A 20421-nucleotide genomic window follows, 5' to 3' on the forward strand; every position below is an offset into this window, starting at 1 on the left:
GTATAAGTATATATGAAATTGAAATAATTTAAAAAGCGGGGCTACTTTAAACTGTTTAGCGGGACTAACACTTAAAATAGTTTCCATGGAACTATACCTAAGCGTGAAATTTGGCTTGTATCTAGGTAGGTATTGCTCATAGCATTCAAGTTTATCAAAACCAGTGGTTCTTAACCTTTTAGTCATGAGGGACCACTTTAACTAAAGTTTGTCTTGCCGGGGACCACCTCATCGGTCTACCTAAATTAGCACTCTGCTAAACGCATGTCGGCAGTTGTGTAGGTAAGGAAATGCAAATAAAAAAAAACTTGCCTATGTAGTTTCCAAATGCGCGAGCGAAGCGAGCGCAAAATTTTTATCGGACTTAAACCAAATATTACGTAAAATTTATCCCAAACGTACTTAACTTTTTGTTTGTTGACAGATGCAAAAATAAGGGCATATCGTTTTTGAATACGCGAGCGAAGCGAGCGCGAAATTTTTATAGGACTTAAAAAAAATTACGTAAAATTTAGCCCAAACGTACTTAACGTTTTGTTTGTTGACAAATGCAAAAATAAGGGCCATAATATAGTTTCTGAATACGCGAGCGAAGCGAGCGCGAAATATTTATCGGACTTAAACCAAATATTACGTAAAATTTAGCCCAAACGTACTTAACTTTTTGTTTGTTAACAAATGCAAAATCAAGAGCTTACAGTTTCTGAATACGCGAGCGAAGCGAGCGCGAAATTTTAATATTTTTTTATTTAAGACTCAAAACCAAAATTACGTAAAATGTAGTGGTATGTTTTAAGTACCAAATTTTAACAATAATTAATTTTAAGTTTAAAAAGTTTCAACTTTCTTGTTTAATGTTTTGTTATTGTTAGACAGTTTTATGTAGCGGCGCAGATACTAGTTGCGAACAATTTTTTTTTTAATTTTGTAAATTTTGCCGCCCCCTAAAAGCTGCCGCCCGGGGAATTTGCCCCCCCTGCCCCCCCCACGCTACGCCACTGACCATACTATTAGATATATCTATTCCCCTTCCTTCCGAGAACTATAAACTGGTGCAGTAGAAATTGCCGTCTTTTGCAATGCTCCAGAATGATTTATTCATAACATCCCCTCCTTTAATACAGCTTGGTTAAGACATGTTTATACTGTCGTGTACTGAATAGAATTTTGAAAGCGTACCACTAAATTCAAGTCATTTATGTTTATAGACTCAAGTTTTAGTTATGCGGAAACTAATTTTCTTTCCATCGCCCACATATTTCATATCTTGCTTAGTCAAAATTTATGATACACGTCTCCTTTGAAATTGAACTCTGTTGATATTTTTGGGGAAATAATGTTCAGATCTATTTGAAAAAGCGTTGGGTTTTTGATTTTATGTTCATTTTTATTTGTGCTTTTTCGTTTGGAGCGAGGATTTAAAATGGAAATGATCGAGCCGGGTTTGATTGCATCTCTTTTGCTTTTGACCGAAATGCGACCAAATTTCGTCAAATACCACCGAGGCAAATTAAATGCTGTGAGGGCTTGTACATAAATAGCTCGACTTGGAGTCGTTTCAAGCATACATAATATTTCAGGTGGTCCCGTAATATTCCGTTTACCGCTACAATTATGAAATGATGGCAAAATAAAGCGTCCGTGTAGTAGTTATTAAATCAATGTTCAAAAGTTTATCTTGTGCATCCTATCTTGTGCAACCTAATCATTACGTTTCAAGATTATAAGTTAAGAGGTGAAGCTGGGGGGAACATGCCTAATTTTAGCGCAAGCATAGTTCTGACATTGAACAAGTACGAAATTAGAGCAGACACTCTGAGTTCATGCATATCTAAAGTAAATGAACAACTATAGGAACTTGTCCGATTCAAAACAAGAGAATAACGTAATAGAAGGTATACATGTTTTAATTTTATTAACTTTTGTTACAGATGCAGAAAAAAGAACAGCATTCAAATAACCAGCTGAAAAGTTCATCCAAAAACAAAATTAACATGTGATTGCAAATAAATTGAAGTACTAGCCCAAAATGGGTTCTAATGAAATGAGCAAATCTAAATGTGAAATTAATTTCTACCATAAATTGATTAATATTCATAATTCACTTGATAAATTTCATTATACTGATGTAAAATTTAATCAAAATCCCAGTATGAATGTTAATAATGAATTAAAAATTGAATTTAGTGAAAGATCTAATGATGCAAAACATAGATCGCGAGTGACGACTAGAAGTGCCAATGAATTGTTCCTTCTACTAAGGATACCGATGAAGATTAATGTTTTACTGCTACAATGTATGTTCTTTCTAGTACTGACTAGTTCTGTGGATGCGTATAGAGAACAGAGATTTGCTATTGAACCACAAGATCAGGTGAGTCATTCTAAATATTCCTTTATAGGTACTTCTTAAAATAATCAAAATTGTTTTGATCATTAAATAAGTTAAATACGTCAAACATCGAGCATTCAGCACTAAATTGAATGGAATTATCGTTTTTGATACCAATGCATACGAATTCCAATTGTGTTTCCATGTAAAACTACATTCTGTGAATATTCCCATAATTCAGAGAGAACACGTAAACACGATTACCATAAAATACGAGAGAAATCCCCGTATTTATAATATCGCATCTTCAATTTACTGAACGGGTTGTACAGTAATATAAATATTTACGCTTAAATCTCAACAATATAGTGGACTACGATTAAAATCATACAAAATTCCCGAGCAATATTCAAAACATACACTTAATATTGTTTTAACGATTGTTGATTCAATAACAATTTATTTTTGGGTCATAACAGACGAGGCGGCGTTGAATATACAAATTAATTCAACCCTCATTATTGAGCATTTCTGTTCACCAAATGAAAATTATCAGGCATATAAAATGCATCAGGAAACTAAGTTATTTCATTATCAACAAATATAGTTGCTCCGTTGGAAATTCCACAGCTTTTAGAGGTACCTACTGTTTTGTTTCAATCGGATTTAGTTTGCCTTATCTATGTTTTTTGTACATTTAGTTAATAGTGGACGTAGCATTTAATATCCCACCTCACGTTTTGTGATATATTTTTACCCGACTGCTTAAAAGGGTTATGTTTTTTGAGTGTATCTTGTATGCAACATTTTTTATAACCCCATATTTTCGAAACTGGCCGATTGCTGTTCACGTCATATATCTGAAATTATGGTGATCAAACATTTTTAATTTAGGTTTGTTAAGAGCAAGTTATTACACTGAATTATTCTTTCATTCCCGAAACGATAATAATCTTCAATGCATGTCAAATACACACACAAAAGAATTCTCTCACAAAATTAGGATCAACAAACCAACTGGCCCAGAAAATAGGAACAGAATTAATTCGTAAAGGTTTGTCATCTATGAAAACATCCGTTCCGTCCCAAGGGGATGGAGGGCAGGAATTTTTAATATCACCAGATATTCAATACAAGCCTTTTCTATGTCAACTGTGTACTTGCAGAAAAGAATAATATTGGGCTACGTTGTTGCTTCACAGATTCCACGGGGAATATTTGATTTACGAAACGGGACCTAAATTAATGTTGCGAGATGCCAAGTAATTTCTGAAATAACGAATTTTTCTTTGTCTGCTTGTGCCGGGAATTGGTATGAATATGTCAGGAAATGGAATTCGGTGTGTGGCCTGTGAAATAGGGGTTAAACATATTTGAAAAAGTTAAATGGGAAAGACGTCATTTCTTGTAAATTGTTGTCAGAAGATTTATCGCTGAGGGTCTCATTTTGGGGTATTTTTGGTACCAATTTGCTGCCTTTGCAAAGTCATTATTTATTTGACAATCTTTGTAATCCACCTAGCTTTTTAGCAGCTATTTTGCGATCCGCTCTCAGTCTAACCGGGTGCCGCTGTGTACTACTGTTTCACATGGAGTGCCTGCCTATCTGACCACCTCAACCCAGTTATGTAGGCAATCTGATACCCCTTTGTAAGACTGATTGTCTGACTCTCCAGCTTCTGACTACACGTAACGACTACCAGAGTCCTTCAAAATTGTACAGACACCAACACGTCAAGTTGTCGGTCAAATCCTTTAGTAGATTTCAAACTTTATCTCTTAAGCTTGAGGTTCAATATTGATTGAAATTGTAAATAATTTAATTAATTAAAATAATTGAAATACTAAATGCCTGACTTCTTTATACAGAGTGCAGTGGTAGGATCCAGAGTAACCCTGCCATGTCGAGTAGAGAACAAGGCGGGACAGCTGCAGTGGACGAAAGATGACTTCGGGTTGGGGACGCACCGCCATCTCACTGGTTACGAGCGTTACAAGATGATTGGAAGCGATGAAGAAGGTAAACATACCAATATTGATCATATTATAAAGAAGAAACATTTTTTGTTTTTTTTTTTTTGTACTAAAGGCCCCGAAGCTATTGAACCTATTTGAAAAAATCGTTCACTGGTCGGAAGGTATACTATCCCCGAGTGGCATAGGCTATTTTTTTTCTGTGTACAAGAAGTATTTCCCAAGGGAGGCTGGTGAAATGGCTAATTATATACAAAACCAAAAATACGTTTTTTTTTACGATTGAAATTTTTTGTCCAGCCGCTCAAGACATCCTTTACTGACAACAGGCTAGACTATTATTACTAGACTAGAGTTATTGAAACACACTTAAACTTAATATGTTAGAAAGAAAATGTCTGCATCCAAGTTCACAAAATTTCCCTAATAAAAAACATCTCCACACCAAGTTTCATCACGCTCATCACAAAAGAGCTTTTTAGGCGTAAATCTTTCAAATAAACCTTTGAGCCGCTCTCAAAGAACTAACTTCACTTTAAGACGGTATTCCGATACAGTGCAAATTCCCGACATGTCTCGTAGGGAATGTGTAGCGCTTTGCTGAAGATATTCAGAGCTTAGTGCATCAATACCTTAAGAGAACCCGCAGACTACAGACTAACGAGTCGGCCGATAATTCACTTGATGGTTGGCGATTATTATTTTTAAGAAAATTTTGAATCTAATCCATCATCTACCTAGCCTTTTCCCAACTAAGTTAGACAGACAGAGAACAGATGAAACTAAGTACCAGTGTTTTATAAAGAGAGACTGCCTATCTGACCTCCTCAACCAGTTACCCGGGCAATCCAATACTCCGTGGTTAGACTGGTTGTCTGTCTTATCGTCTCGTAACGACTGCCAATGATGTTCAATGACAGCCGGGACCTACAATTTAACGTGCCGTCCGAAACACAGGTTAGTTCGATGCCAACTAAATATCTGATCTGTATAATGTGCGTACTACCACTTATCTTCATACTGATTTATGAGCCCAAACAAACTATCGGCCGACTAAAAGTTTGCAGTGTGCTCGTAAGCTAGTGTAAGGTGATGAAGCTATGGAATTTAACCGGGTTTTGGCCCTGAAGGTGACACGTTCGACGGCTGTTCTGGTTTCTGAGAGTGTGAGTCCTTTGACTAGTTGGTTTCTGTATAATATACTGCCTGACACCCGAAGTTTCACGGATCACACACACATCAGTCTAAGGGAACCGTTCTTCCCGTATCTATAGCTTCTATGACATTCTCAAATTAAGTAAGTACCTTTCTATTGGTAAGAGAAATTCCTAAATCGTTCCATATTCAGGTACTATCTTACCTCGTACATCGCCACAGCCTCTTAATACATAAACCGTACAATATTATAATCAAAGAGAGCTTGCTTTGATATTATGTCTCAATCATTTCTACTTTATTTATATAAAGAATTCATTAGTTTAGTGTCAACTGTGTCTTAATCCAGAATAGACTTTAAAAAGTAATATCTTCTTAATTTCTTTAGTAAATAAAATATTTTGACAATGTTTAACATACAATGTGGTTGCAGGTGATTACTCCTTGGACATCAGGGAAGTAACATTGGATGATGATGCATTATACCAGTGTCAAGTCAGCTCCGGAGCGAGAGGTAAGCATTAAATATTTTTTTTTAATCCTCATGACAATTTAGCTTTTGTAATTCAGATTTCTTACTCATAGCATAACCTCTCAGAACAACAACACCAGAATATTTGGTTCGCATTGCCTAAATAATATCATCAGTTTGAAATCAGTACCGGTTTTTTATTAAATAAATATTTTACTGTGTCAACATTATTATGAATACCGTAAGTAAACAGCAGAAAAGCAAGTATTTCGACATGTCAGCCAAATCCATGTGATGACTAACGAACCAAGTATTTGACTTCACGAGCCCAAATCGCTTACATTGTATCTTACAACATTAGCGAACTACATAAAGACTTTAATGCCTAACTCCTGTTTTACGATTAAAGTCTAAATAAGGACGCACCCACTTCTGAAAACTTTACGGCACCCATGAAAATGGGTGTTTCGTCTATTCCTGGGTAATTGGGCTGTAAAACGAACTACCATCACAAAGTTGGTGAAACTTTTAATTATGATTTGATAATGTTGGCTTTCAAATCCAACTGGGTTTGTGGATTTTGTTTCGCGAAATTGCTCAAATTTGTTCGGGTCGGTTTCATGGAATACTGTGACAATTTGGAAAATAACGCCCAAAGAGAATTTGTGACGGTAAGTTGGTGTTTTGTTGCGTGTTTACTAATTACTGAACATGTTCTGTGTGATGAGTTCGTTTTGTTTAGTTTGGATTTTGTATTATTAATGTGCGGTTTATGGAATGTTAATTTACTGAAGCAAGCAGAATATTTTTAATTTTATAGTTATTTCAAATCATGTAAGATTTTAAATTTTAAATAGAGGCCGTCAGGAGGATTTGACAAAACTCTGACACCAGGGCTGCCTAGGTGATTAAACCTGCAACTCACTCGCTGAAAAGATGTTAGTTTTTTAATCAAAGTTAGGACTTTCTCAAGCCGCATAAGTTAATCTTTAAAATACCTGTCGATCAACCTTATAAAAGTGGTCCTAATCTTTATCAGCCACTAACAAAACACTACTTAAATCAACAACACTACTACATTTCCCTAACAAAAAAAAAGCCATAATACCTAACTAATATTAGCTGCAATGAAAACGTAACACAAAGAACGATTTTGCACCACAAAATAGAATATACGGGGCTTATGCCGGGATAGCAGGGGTTATTCCTTTGAGTCAACCGCCAGACTTTGTAGCAAGACTACGGATGGATAACGCCCCGGGGGATAGCGATGTTCGCCAAACTAGATGTGGCATTTTATGAACGAAGATTTTTTTTTGGGCGTTTTAGGCGCTGTTTTTATTAGTGGCGAACTGCGTTTAGTTGACGGAGGCGCTTATTGGTGCTTCCAATTTTTGGTGTTCGGTGTTTTTATTAAAAGGTGTAGGTTTAATATATGAAATAGAAATAGAAATAGAAATCGTTTATTTGCTGAAAATGTATGTTACAGATATGGTGGTAAATTAATTTATATTGTCTCAATACATTTCGCCTTACGGCATGCAAAGTATTTGTTGACGTTGACAATTTAACTTAATTATATTAAAAACTTATAATATTACACATTTTTAAGTTAAAATTCTACCCAAACTCTAAATAAAAATAAAAATCGAAAAAACTAAAATACAAAAAATTCTAAATAGAAAAAAAAAAAACTTAATGAATACAAAATAAAAAACTAAATAAGACTTACATTAAATTTCAAAAGTAAACTCTACAATAAACTCATAATTTACTATTTACAGTAACAAATTTTAATCTAATTCATCATTTAGGAAATCGTTAATGTTGTATAGTAGCATCTGTCCTGTAAAATTTTAACTAAAGATTTTTTAAATAATTTTGTCGGTAACTCTTTTAATTTTTGCGGAAGTTTATTGTATATCTGAGGGCCCATATGTAGAATATTCTTTTTTAGTAAAGCGGTTTTGTGTCCCCCGGTATACAGCTTATCTTTATATTGCGACCTCATTGGTCCGGCACGTTTCCTAACTTCAGTCAGTGATGTAAATAGGTGTTGATTTGTTTTTACAAATAGCGCTACTTCCAATATATATAGAGATGGAAAGGTTAGGATTTTTAATGCTTTGAATTGTGGTAAACAACTTTCCGTAGACTTGAGACCGGTCATTGAACGAATGCATCGCTTTTGAGCTTTAAATATACGCTCTCTTTCACTACAATTACCCCAGAATATTATACCATATCTCAATACGGAAGCTACTAATCCATGATACGCGGATACTAACGTATTTAAATTGACCTTTTTTGACAAGTTATAAAGCACGAAAGCATTTTTGGCTAGTTTCTGGGATAAATATTCTGCATGAGGACGCCATGTCAATCTGTCATCTATATTAATGCCTAAAAATTTAGTCACACTGGTTGTATCTATTGTTTGGTCTTTATATTTAGTCTCTACACTATCAGGAAGTTTTCTTTGGTAAAAATGCATGACTTTAGTTTTTTGTAAATTTATTATAAGATTGTTTTTATTCAGCCAATGTATTAACGATTTAAGTGAGTCATTTATTTCTTTCTCATAGTTTCTTTTATCACCGCATTCAATTGTTACAGTACTATCGTCCGCGAATAATGTCGTAGGTTGATGAACATTAGCAGGTAAGTCGTTTATGTAAAGCAGGAATAGTAATGGGCCAAGCACGCTACCTTGTGGTACTCCAAATTTAGTGACTCTACAGTCTGATAGATATTTGATCTCCCGTTTTGTTTTAGTACATACTCTAGTTAATTCTGTGTGTTGTTTGCGATCAGTGAGGTATGATTTAATTAAATTTAAAACGTTGCCTCTTATACCGTAGCTGTGAAGTTTATTTAACAGAGTTTCATATTTTACGCAGTCAAATGCCAATGTTATTCATGACAACTTTTAAGAAATCAAATATTGCCATATTTATATTTTTGTCTTTACGGAATCCTTTTTGTTCCTGGCATAATATATTATTTTTAGATATGAATGAATAAATAGATTCATATATAATTTTTTCAAATATCTTTGAAAATATAGGAATTAATGCCACGGGCCTATAGTTTGACATTTCTTCCTTATTATTATTTTTAAAAAGCGGTTTTATCACAACTATCTTTAATTTATCTGGATACACACCTGTGCTAATACAAGCATTAAGTATATGACTTAAGGGTTTCGCTATAATATCAGACACATACTTTATTACGACCGTATGAAAACCGTCATAGCCATAACTATTTTTATTTTTTAAGTTTTTTATCACTCGTGTAATATCCCGGTCTATTACCGGATGCATAAATAAAGACTTTGGATTATTAGGAATATCGTATTTACTATCTGAATTATTACTAGAGATATCTTGCACTTGGTCTATAAAATAGCTGTTAAATGATTCTGCAATTTGTTTAGGATTTTTGATTAATTCATTGCCCTTACTTATTTGCAGTATTGGTTCAATAAGTTTATTTTTATTAGCATTAATTACTTGCCATGAAGCTTTGTTTTTGTTTTGTGAGTTATTAATGAAGTAATTGTTTTGTACTTTTTGTGTAAGATTAATAATTGTTTTTAGTTTTTTTGAATAGTTTTTAAATATGTTTTTATTTTCACTCGAAGGAGCTTTTCTATATTTCCAAAGTAGGTTTCTTTTTCTTTTACTACAAATCTTTATTCCACGGGAAATCCATTTTACTTTATTGTACGGAGTTACGGTGATTAATTTGTAAGGAAAGCATAAATCGTAAATCAAACAAAAAAGGTCCATAAACTTATTGCATGCGTCATTTGCTCATTTCAATGCTCGAAAATGTTTTTTTTTTTTTGCCATCTGGTATCTTATGAAGCTTATAGGTAAGTAGGTAGGTAGGTATAGTCAAGTTAGTTTTTCAGAGCTTTAAAATTAGTTAAAATATATGTATATATCCTTACATGACCCAGAAAAATTGAGGAAAGACACAGAATTGGCTTATAAAAGAGGAAAAAATAAATTTCTTACCTACATTGTGTTTCAAATAAACTAATTAAATGACACATCTTTTTTTAGGAAACATTAGCTTTGTTAAGGCATTCATAAAGGGAATGTTTCCCCTACGCCTACGTATAAAAGTATCCTACGTTACGTAGGCGGATCTCAGTAAGCTAATATTAGAATATAAATTGTATATCTTTGCGCTTCTAACTTTAAAGGTTAGGCAGGTGTGTTTCTTTCACATATATTTTTTATTCTAATACTAATTATGACGTGATGATACGCTTTTGTTTTTCTCGGTATTTCTTCACATATAGGTACGTTGTACCTACGTGTTTAACTTATTGCTTCTTAAAATATGTAATTTTCTAAACAAAACTGTCTGTACAAGTCTGTATAAAGTATTGTAGTTTGTGAAATTTCGCTTTTGATGTTGACATGATGTTCCTACCTATAGAGATTTCAATTTTCACAGGTTATTTTTCATTCATATTATCCCAAAAACCCGCTATGTGCTACCAGTTTCTACTTCACACATCCGGATAAAGTTGGTACACAAAAGGCCTACGACGGAACACGACGGTTTTTAGTCAGTAAGAGTCTGACACTCCCTCACCGCTGCTAACCCACAGCGGGAGGGGTGATGATTTTTGACGTCGTTAAAAAAAAAGCCTTCCTCGATATACGGGCTATCTAACACTAAAAAAAATACAACCATTCTTGGGATTAGCGCGTTCCAACAAGCAAACTCTTCAGTTCTATTATTATATTAGTTCAGATATACCAAACAATAAAAAAGTCAAAAGATAGCATCTAACTATAAAAACTGCCATATCAAACCCTTCACGGATCGTCCCCACCATAAATGGCAATTCTGTTTATTTAGCCGCTCTCTGTATTGGGACGAGAAACGCGTTGATTGAAGACTGGGCCAATGTTTATGAACGATACAGACGTATGTCTCATATTATTGTCTGTCTCGATAAATATAACAATAATATTTGTTGGTCTGTCTGGACGATGAAGGTTTTTTTAACTCCTCGTGTTAAGTCTGGTTTGGTTTTTAGATTAGATATATTTGGGCTAGTCGTCTGACCAGCCTTTCTCAAATTACGTTGGGGTAGGCTTTCAGTCTAACTGTATGCAGCTAAGTACCAGTGTTTTACATGGAGCGACTGCCGAACAAACCAGTTACCCGGACACTGATAGCCCTCGTGGTATGACTGGTTGTCAAACTATTTGGCTTCTGACTGCTAGCATGCGTTCTGTTAGGATGGCGATCCGTGGGTCCTTTTTAAAAAAAACACTTGTTACTGCTAAAAGAATGTTTATTAAGAAAGGTTATACACTACACAAGACACACTGGTTACACAACACAAGAACTGAACTCCCGACACGGATTGTACAGTATGTACTGCGAAATGGCTATGACTGACTACTCTAGCACTTGGAAAATGGCTTTTTATAATATCGGTGACAATATGGAAGCGGCGGGGTTTTCACCTAAGTCAGCATTTGATGCGTTACAAAGTCGGTTTATAACATCTCCCCCCTTTAGACTGAGCTTTATTTAATTTATTTAAATTAAAAGCGAAGGAATATTAAAAATAAATGTTCAATTAGTAAATAAAACTCAGGTTACAAAGTGTGTCTTAACTAATTACAAGAAATGCTTAAGTTTTACAACTTATTTAAGATAATATAGTAAACCCAAAATAACAATTATTAAACCCAAAATAGAAATTGAAACTTATATTTAAGATAATATAGTAAACCCAAAATAACAATTATTAAACCCAAAATAGAAATTGAAACTTATATTTAAAATGAAAGTAATATTAAAAGTTAGTGATATTTCTATTTGATTTCTTTAAGCCGGACAAGGCTTGATTACCAGAGTCTATGTTTGGAAGACTTTTTACAGATTTGTTATCATTTTCTAAATCATCAGAGATTTTAGTAAGTTCTATGGACGAGTGAACATTATTGTTTTTCTTCATTTGCTTGGTATTATAGCATTGGTTATAAATCTGAATACAACAAGAGGAATTTCTAAAACTAAAAAATTTGGTACACAGTTTATAAATAATAAAAAGAATAATTGCTGATATTATAACATAAGTCAGCCCAGAATAATAATTACCGTATTTAACAATATGGGACTGATTTTCGCTATTGCGAATTTCGGTTTCTAAGTTTTCCAATTTGTGTGAAGCCAATTTCAATGATTCTAAATCAATATTTGATAAGCTAATTGGGTTGATAGAATGAGTACTTTCATTCAGAATATTATACTTGCAACAATCATCCAAGGTCAGATCAAAACTCAGAGTTATCTGACTCGGTACTGTAGACTTATACATATTTGAGGGATGAAATTGCAATGTTTGAAAATATGCTACACAATTATTTTCTAAAGATAAAATTCCTGTTCCATGTAAAATATAATCAGTAATGTTATTGTTACATTTCAAAGTTAATTTATTAGGTTTAGATTGTACATAAATATATCTGTTGTTATTTAACTTTTGCCAAACATTTATAACACCATAAATAACCTTGGAGTCACAAATTTCAGGAAGTGATAAGGTCACTTCGGTTAATAACTTAGATTCACATGAGGGATTGTTAATCGTTGACAATATTGATGGTGAAGGACATAAAATATAATCACTATTGACGTGCTTACATTCACTTATTCTATCTAATAAAACGTAGGATAATCTGTCATCCGTTACTGCTACGAATAACTTTGAAAGACGAATTAAAACATAAGTTAAATATTGGTTTGTATCGCTTGGGGTAGGTAGCGGTAAATTCTTGTACAGGTTGAACTTAATAGGAGACATTAATGGTACTTGTATGATAAACATTAGTTTGTTATTATAATAATATACAGTTAGTTTGGATAAGTCGATTATAGTGTGAATGTTTTGCAATGTTAGCGAAACCGGGAACTCGGCTGTTCTCTTTAGTTGACTGTTATTCGATAACTCATTGTATAATTTCTTGGGAGTTATGACGTACGGGTGTAAAATATTAGCTTTAGCGAATAAAATTGAGTTAAGTACTGTGTCTAAAACATTCGAAATTGATAGTAATGAGCCTTCAATAATATTAAACATAGAATTGATTTTTTCCAAATTCAATATGTTGTTATTTGTCCTAGAACTACTAGCAAGTATATAGTTAAGCTTTTCAATTTGCCTATTGAGTAAGATTTCATTATTGTTTAATTTCTGTATAGAAACATTAAAACTATTTATCGTAGAACGTACAACATGTATGTTATCTTTCATTAAAGAATAAATATGATGCTCATTTTGTTGACAAGCGCTAACAGCTTCATCATATTTTCTCGCGTCGTCAGCATCTAATGTACCGAAAAAGAATTTTAGAATTTCGCCTCCAAATTCAAGAGCGCGTTTTTGACGATTATCGGAAATAAGATGCGATAAAGATTCTAACTTAAGATTATTGGAATTAATAAGTATTTCTAAGGGGTTAATAGTATCCTTACACTCTAAATTAATGTTAGGTAAATTACGTGCTTTTTCGCAAAAAGTCGATATGTTTTCAATAGACTTTTCTATATTTTCCATATAAGGTCTAATATTAATCATGTCTACATATGTGATAACATTCCAGTTATCGGTTTGGAAATAAACTATTGATGTTGGATCAAAATAGATTCCTGCACTATGTTCTATTATTTCAATTGGCTCGGAGAAACTTGAACACACGAAACATCTGAAACAAATATTCACGCCGGTTTAATTTCGTTAACATGATATTTTACATGTTTTCTATTAACGCATAGAGTGACGTTATTTTTACCGTGTGTTTTTAAAATCTTAAATGGTCCCTTCCACACAGGGGACAGAGCCTTACGGAGCCTGTGATGGTGCTTTAAATAAACTAAATCACCAGTTTTGTATGTTTTCTCTCGGGCTGTCGAATCATAATATGTTTTTGAGGATTCTTTACTTTTATTCATATTTTCAATAGCTTTTTCGCGAGAGTATCTCATCCTATATTGTAAGGCACGAATGTATTCTTGATAGGTAACGTTATCGTTCGACTCGTAAACACTACTAGGAATTGACGGCTTATAACCGTATAGAAGTTCGAAAGGCGAGAATTCAGTAGTGCAATGAGGGGTTGTATTATATGACAGAATCGCTGTTGCTAGATAGCAATGCCAGTCGTTCTGATTGTCATTAACAAAAGATCTTAAGTACTCCTTGAGAGTAGCATGGCTTCGTTCTAGTGCGCCATTTGTCTGAGGATGATATGGAGTAGAAAATAGACTTTTTATTTTGAGAATTTCAGTTAACTGCTTAAATAGATCTGACGTAAAGGTTGTACCTTGATCCGTCAACAACATTTTGGGAAAACCAAATAAAGAAAAGAAATGTATGAGGCTGCGTGCAACTTCATCAGTCGTACAGGTTATCATAGGATAGGCACATGAAAATTTTGTTAAATCATCCTGAAGCGTTAAAATATATTTAAATTTCTGAAGGCCTGCCTCGGGTAAAGGACCAACGATATCGAGGGCTAATCTTTCAAAGGGCCTAGTACTCGTTGATGTTATTACCATAGGTGCCTTATTTGATGCTCTTAAAGGTTTATTTACTTGGCATAACTTACAGTCTTTAACAAATCGTTCAATATCTGAACGCATTCCTTTCCAATAGTATGAGGCTTTGATTCTACTAAACATGCGTTTAACGCCTGGGTGACCCGCTATAGTCGTCCCGTGGTTTTCTTTAAGGATATTACCGATCTCGGCAGGAGTTGGATAGAGTATTTGATTTTTATAAATATGGATCTCAATTTTAGTGCCATGAAAAATGTAAGATATTATATTATATATTTTAACGTAAACTAGTTTAGAAAATGGTTCGGAAAAATCAGGCAAAGCTAACTCCTTTTCATAATCATTTTTAGAAATAATATCATCACGTAATTTAAGTAGTATTTTATAAATAGTTTTATAAGTTGTTTCATCGAAATGATGGACCTTAGTGTATAAGAAATAGAGTATCTTATTGTTTTTACAGACAACCGTTTGTAAGGTGTCAGGTTCGCGTTCGCCTGCGCGAAATTCCTGTGGGTTGTCAAGCAACGCTAATAATTGCTCAATATGCGGCATTGAGTTGTCTAGATCTAAAGAAACTGGACAGGCAATACACTTTTGTTTTGTTTTGTGTAAACTCTCGTTATGTTCTACGATTTTTGTGTCGCAGACCGAAATGGTTTTTGTGAATTGTTTTTTAAAGTATTCCTCATACGTAGTCGAGTTGATGTTGGAACTTCGGGTAGTCACAGCATTGACTGGATAACGCGATAGCGCATCAGCGTTACTATTAACTCGACCGGGTTTATACACAATCTCATACTCGTATTCTTCGAGTTTTAATCGCCATCTTAACAAACGTCCGCCCGGATCTTTAGCGTTAAATAACCACGTTAAAGGGCGATGATCAGTCACGATTTTAAATTTATAACCGTAAATATAAGGCCTAAATGTGTTAACGGCGAAAAGTATAGCAAGGAGCTCCTTCTCAGTTGTTGAATAATTACCTTCTTGTTTATTTAAGGTGCGGGACGCATATGCTATGGGCTTATCTTTGCCTATCTCACCCTGTGATAAAACTGCTCCGACGGCATAATTTGAAGAATCCGTCGTCACAATAAAAGGTTGAGAGAAATCAGGGTATTGTAATAGAGGAGCTGAGATGAGCTTTTCTTTAAGCATGCTGAAAGCTTGCTCTTGTTCGTGAGACCAATGAAAGTTAACATCTTTTTTTAGTAAAGATGTGAGAGGTTTAGTTATGTGAGAGAAATTCTCGATAAAGCGGCGGTAATAACCGGTTAATCCAAGGAAAGATTTCACATCTTTCGGGGTTTTCGGTGTGGGGAATTGAGATATGGCCTTTACCTTATCTGGATTAGGCGAAACACCGTTGTCCGTAATAATATGCCCTAAATAAGCCACTTCTCGTCTTAAAAATTCGCACTTATCGGGCTGTAATTTTAAGTTTGCCTCTCTAAATTTAGTAAATACAGATTCCAATTTCTGTATGTGAGTTTCAAGGTTATGTGAGTAAATAATGCAGTCGTCAAGGTATATATAACAATGAAGACCTTGAAGTCCCGAGAGCACAATATTCATCATTCTTTGAAATGTCGCTGGAGCATTTTTGAGCCCGAACGGCATTCTTGTAAATTCAAATTGACCTGATATACTGTTGGTCGTTACGCTGAAGGCTGTTTTTTCTGTATCCTTGGGATGTAATAAGACCTGGTGGAACCCGGAAGATAAATCAAGGGTACTGAAATATTTTGAATGGCCTAATTGATCCAAGATGTCTGTTATAAGAGGAAGAGGATAAACCTCGGATACAGTAACGTCGTTCAAGCGTCGATAGTCAATTACAATCCGCCACTTTTGTTTACCTGATGCATCTATTTTTTTCGGAACCACCCACACAGGCGCATTCCAAGGAGATGTTGAGGGGCGAATAATGTTCTGGTCGAGCATTTTTGTAATTTGTTTTTCGACTTCATTTTTATGCACTTTAGGGAAACGATACGATTTGACGTGAATTGGGGGTGCGTCCCCAGTATTGATTGAATGTTTGATTACGTCTGTATGAGATAAGTTTTCGCCATCAAGATGAAATATATCCGTATATTTAGAAATACAGTTCATCAAAGCCTTATGTTCTTGCGGATTTAAATGAGAACATCTTATTTGTTCAAGAACCCTTTTATGACGGTCAGTTTTTGAGAAATCTAATTGGTGAATAGATTCCTCATGAGTGTTATCTAAATTAGAAGGTAGTTGGTCAATTGGAGTTAACTTGACTTCGTAGTTATCAATTGGGACCTCATGTTCCGTGGTGTTTAGAATAGAGACATTAACTCTATTGTTAGGTTTTAAGCTCACTATACAGTTTGCTAAGAAAACACCGTCACGGATTTTATGATCTAAGATCAAACCTTCTTTTAGATTAGCAACCTCGGAGAGATTGGAAACAGGACACTCTATGACAGTTTCTGACCGCGGAGGTATAACATATGATGGCTTACTAAGGAAAATAGGTATTTTGTAATTTTCTAAATTAAGAGTATTGGTAGAGTAATGAATGTCTATTTTAAAATGTTGGATGAAATTACTACCAATAATACCATCGTAATTTAAGTTGATCGCATCGTTAATAGTATGAAATAAATACTCAAACATTATCTTATTTTTCGACGAAATGCCATATTCAAAAATTAGTTTGATGGACCCAAGAGATTCGCAATATGAGTTATTATCGCTTAAACCTCTAAGTTTTATAATTTCGGGGCCCAACACTGGTTTATTAAGTAAACTCGAAAGTTTAACAATAGAAACTGAAGAACCAGTGTCAATTAAAAAGCATAAAGGCTTGTTATTATAATTTGTTTTAAGATAGACGTGAGGTAAGGAAACTTTACAATTTATGTTAAGCGTTTGCTCACGTATTAGAGAAAATGTGGGAACACATTGTTTAGAACTTTGCGTGTCGTTTTTTGGATTTGAAGGTTCCGGTAGACACGAAACCGTAACCTTATTTAGTTTAAATCATCGGAATTATCAATGTCTACTTGATGCACATTAGAGCGATTATCATTGTTATTCGGTGCACTTGCACCTGGTGGTGTAGAGTTGCTAGCATGTGAGTTCTTTGCCTTAAGTTTCCGACACTCGCTTATCAAATGACCGCGTTTTTTGCAATATTTGCATGATTTCTCGGGGTCAAACTTGGAAGTAGTAGTATTATGGGAATTATCTGATGAATCTACATGATGGAAATTTGGAGAAGACCGCTTATTTTTATAACATTCGGATGCGGTATGACCACTTTTGTTGCAATGTGTGCAATGTTTATTAGAGCGCGTGGTTAATTTTGATAAATTAAATATTTTCTCCTCTTCAACGGCATGCGTTATTGCTTCGGATAATGATTTAGGATTCCTACACCGCACTATATGAGAGTAATTTGAGTTCAACCCTAACAAGAAAGTATTGAGGGCGAGATCCTCCATAGCGGCTAATCGACCTATAAGTTCTTTATCATTATCGCAGCTATAATGGATGTCTGATTGCAATCTTGTTAAACATGATTCAACACGCACAGCATACTGCATCGCGTCTTCAGAAGGCAATTGCTTACACTGTTGTAAATTAACTAATAAATGTGTGGAGTGTTTTTTCTCCCCAAAGGTAGTCTTAAGAAATTGTTTAATATCAGCCCAATCCTCAAATTTCTTTAAACAGGCTGCTAACTGAGCTTTGCCTTCTAATTGCGAGATGATATATTTACATAAAAAGTTCTGTTGTTCTGTAGTTGCTAAAGATATCGCACTCTCGCAGTTTGTTAAGAATGCGGGTAAATACTCGCGATCCCCGTTATAGGGTTTAATGAATTTAGTGAGAACATTGAGGGTGATTTTATCCGACATTTTATTAGTTTTATGTTTTACTGAAATGTTCTCTGATTCTGAACTGGATGAAGATGCGATTTCCTCAGATTGTTCTTTCTTTGGAGGCATTGAAATAGTAATATGATTATTATTTAGAGCACTTACAGAACATCAGATAAAAACAAAGCATGCACAGTAAAAAAATTAAATTCGTTTTGTTTCAATAACACACGAGTGATTTTGAATATTTGGGAAACGGCACTTCACTTCACTAAAGCACTTTTATAATATTTGAAAAAACTCACATTAGCAGATGAACAGCAGTCGCACACGTGAACATTCTGGAAAGGTGACGTCACGATGCACGCGGCGCTGGCGCCTGGCGACCCAGAGAGTCGTATTGCAGGCAGTTCCTGCACGTGGTGTGCTCAGAACACGTGGCTAATGATGGATGGAGAGACAGCCACAAATCCCATGCGAGAGATGTTGAAGCAGTACAGAGGTCTTGTGATAACCTGGTGATGCGGGCTCACACTCGAAAGTGGAGGCTGACCGTCGACCACGTGGTAGCAGATGTGTTCGGGGGTGATGCGGGCTCACGCTACACAGCGGAGGCTTATCGTCGATCACAGTAGCAGCAGCGCGGACTTAGACGTTTTTAGGGAGCCTAAGGTTTACCGTCGACCACGACACAAAGGACTTTCGACCACGGACCAAACAATAATGGTGCAGACACGTGGAAAGATTCGCGACGCCTACACCTAATGGATCCCAGTACTTAACGATTTTCCTGGGATCCCACTTCTGACACCAATTTGTTAGGATGGCGATCCGTGGGTCCTTTTTAAAAAAAACACTTGTTACTGCTAAAAGAATGTTTATTAAGAAAGGTTATACACTACACAAGACACACTGGTTACACAACACAAGAACTGAACTCCCGACACGGATTGTACAGTATGTACTGCGAAATGGCTATGACTGACTACTCTAGCACATGGAAAATGGCTTTTTATAATATCGGTGACAATATGGAAGCGGCGGGGTTTTCACCTAAGTCAGCATTTGATGCGTTACAAAGTCGGTTTATAACAGTTCCTAAACACGGAGGAAGTTGTCATGACATATAGGTACTCACTTACTCACTGACCAATGGGTCAAGCGTTGCTTAGCCTTATGATTGTTCGATCCATGCAGCATTTACTTACCCGAAATCGCTTTGTGGGTTTTAGAAGACTTTCACAAAGCAGCCCGGAGCCTGGAAGCTGGTGATTGATACACCCGTGCATCGGAGAGCACGTAAATGTCGGTCCTGCGCCTGATCTCTCTCCGGTCGTGTCGGATTACCGTCCCATCGGGCTATGAGAGTGAAGGAGTAGGGAGTGCACCTGTGTCTGCGCAAATGCTCGTGCACTATAATATGTCCTGCGCAGCTGGCTGATCTCCTTAAATGAGAACAGCCGCCGTAGCCGAAATCGGCCGTGGACGCCATATACTTACCCACGAGCTCATGGATTTTGTTCCATTGATTTCATTATTAACTCCCCTATTTGATAGAAAACTGGTTCATTATCCATGCGTCTAATATAGATGTCATACTTGATATGTTATCTCATTTAGTTAAAGGTAAGTAGATGATAATAAAAGCACTTCCTTGAACCATTAAATTGAGTATAAGATAACAAAAACGTAATCTATTCAATACAAACGATTTGTTTCCATTTTAAAATGATAATGTCACAAAACAGACCACCCATGGTGTGACCAGTTTTCCCATATAAAGACAGTTTGTTATGTATGTAAGCAGCGAATAAAGAGGTCTTATAAAAGCTGTTGACTTGAGAATCTTTACTGAATAAAAATCTGGGGCTTTGAGTAAAAACTTTTAGCAGTTTTTGACATTAGACATGAATCTTATAGCTCTTTATCAACAGGAGATTTTTGTCGTGACTAGCAAAGTTGTGAAAGTAATGATAATTGTGCAGGAGTTTAGTTTCGGTGATTTGAGACTAAAATATTGCGTACAT

General features: G+C 35.1%; 2 protein-coding genes across 2 annotated transcripts in view; one reads left to right on the plus strand and one right to left on the minus strand.

The window, feature by feature from the left end:
* Nucleotides 1-20421, plus strand: part of LOC124643025 (irregular chiasm C-roughest protein-like) — a 103436-nt gene that overhangs the window by 39167 nt on the left and 43848 nt on the right. The window contains exons 2-4 of the mRNA XM_047181861.1: nt 1932-2374; nt 4202-4352; nt 5895-5975. Of these exons, the coding sequence (XP_047037817.1) occupies nt 2030-2374; nt 4202-4352; nt 5895-5975 (577 nt within the window). The 5' untranslated portion in view covers nt 1932-2029. The remainder of the gene's footprint in view (nt 1-1931; nt 2375-4201; nt 4353-5894; nt 5976-20421) is intronic.
* On the minus strand, nt 11242-19459 carry LOC124643026. Its single transcript, XM_047181862.1, has 2 exons — nt 18700-19459; nt 11242-13681 (listed from the first exon to the last, which is right to left on the minus strand). Exons 1-2 carry the CDS (start codon nt 18732-18734, stop codon nt 11770-11772), a joined length of 1947 nt encoding a protein of 648 aa, XP_047037818.1. The 5' UTR covers nt 18735-19459; the 3' UTR covers nt 11242-11769.

The sequence above is a fragment of the Helicoverpa zea genome, chromosome 26 (assembly GCF_022581195.2).
Source record: "Helicoverpa zea isolate HzStark_Cry1AcR chromosome 26, ilHelZeax1.1, whole genome shotgun sequence".
Classification (NCBI taxonomy): domain Eukaryota; kingdom Metazoa; phylum Arthropoda; class Insecta; order Lepidoptera; family Noctuidae; genus Helicoverpa; species Helicoverpa zea.

Bases quoted from the DNA above. Each gene is read 5' to 3' on its own strand.
- LOC124643026 (XM_047181862.1), bottom strand. From the start codon at position 18,734: ATGTTCACGTGTGCGACTGCTGTTCATCTGCTAAT. The intron at 13,682-18,699 runs GTGAGTTTTTTC...TATTTGTTTCAG, and splicing joins ACTGCTGTTCATCTGCTAAT to ATGTTTCGTGTGTTCAAGTT.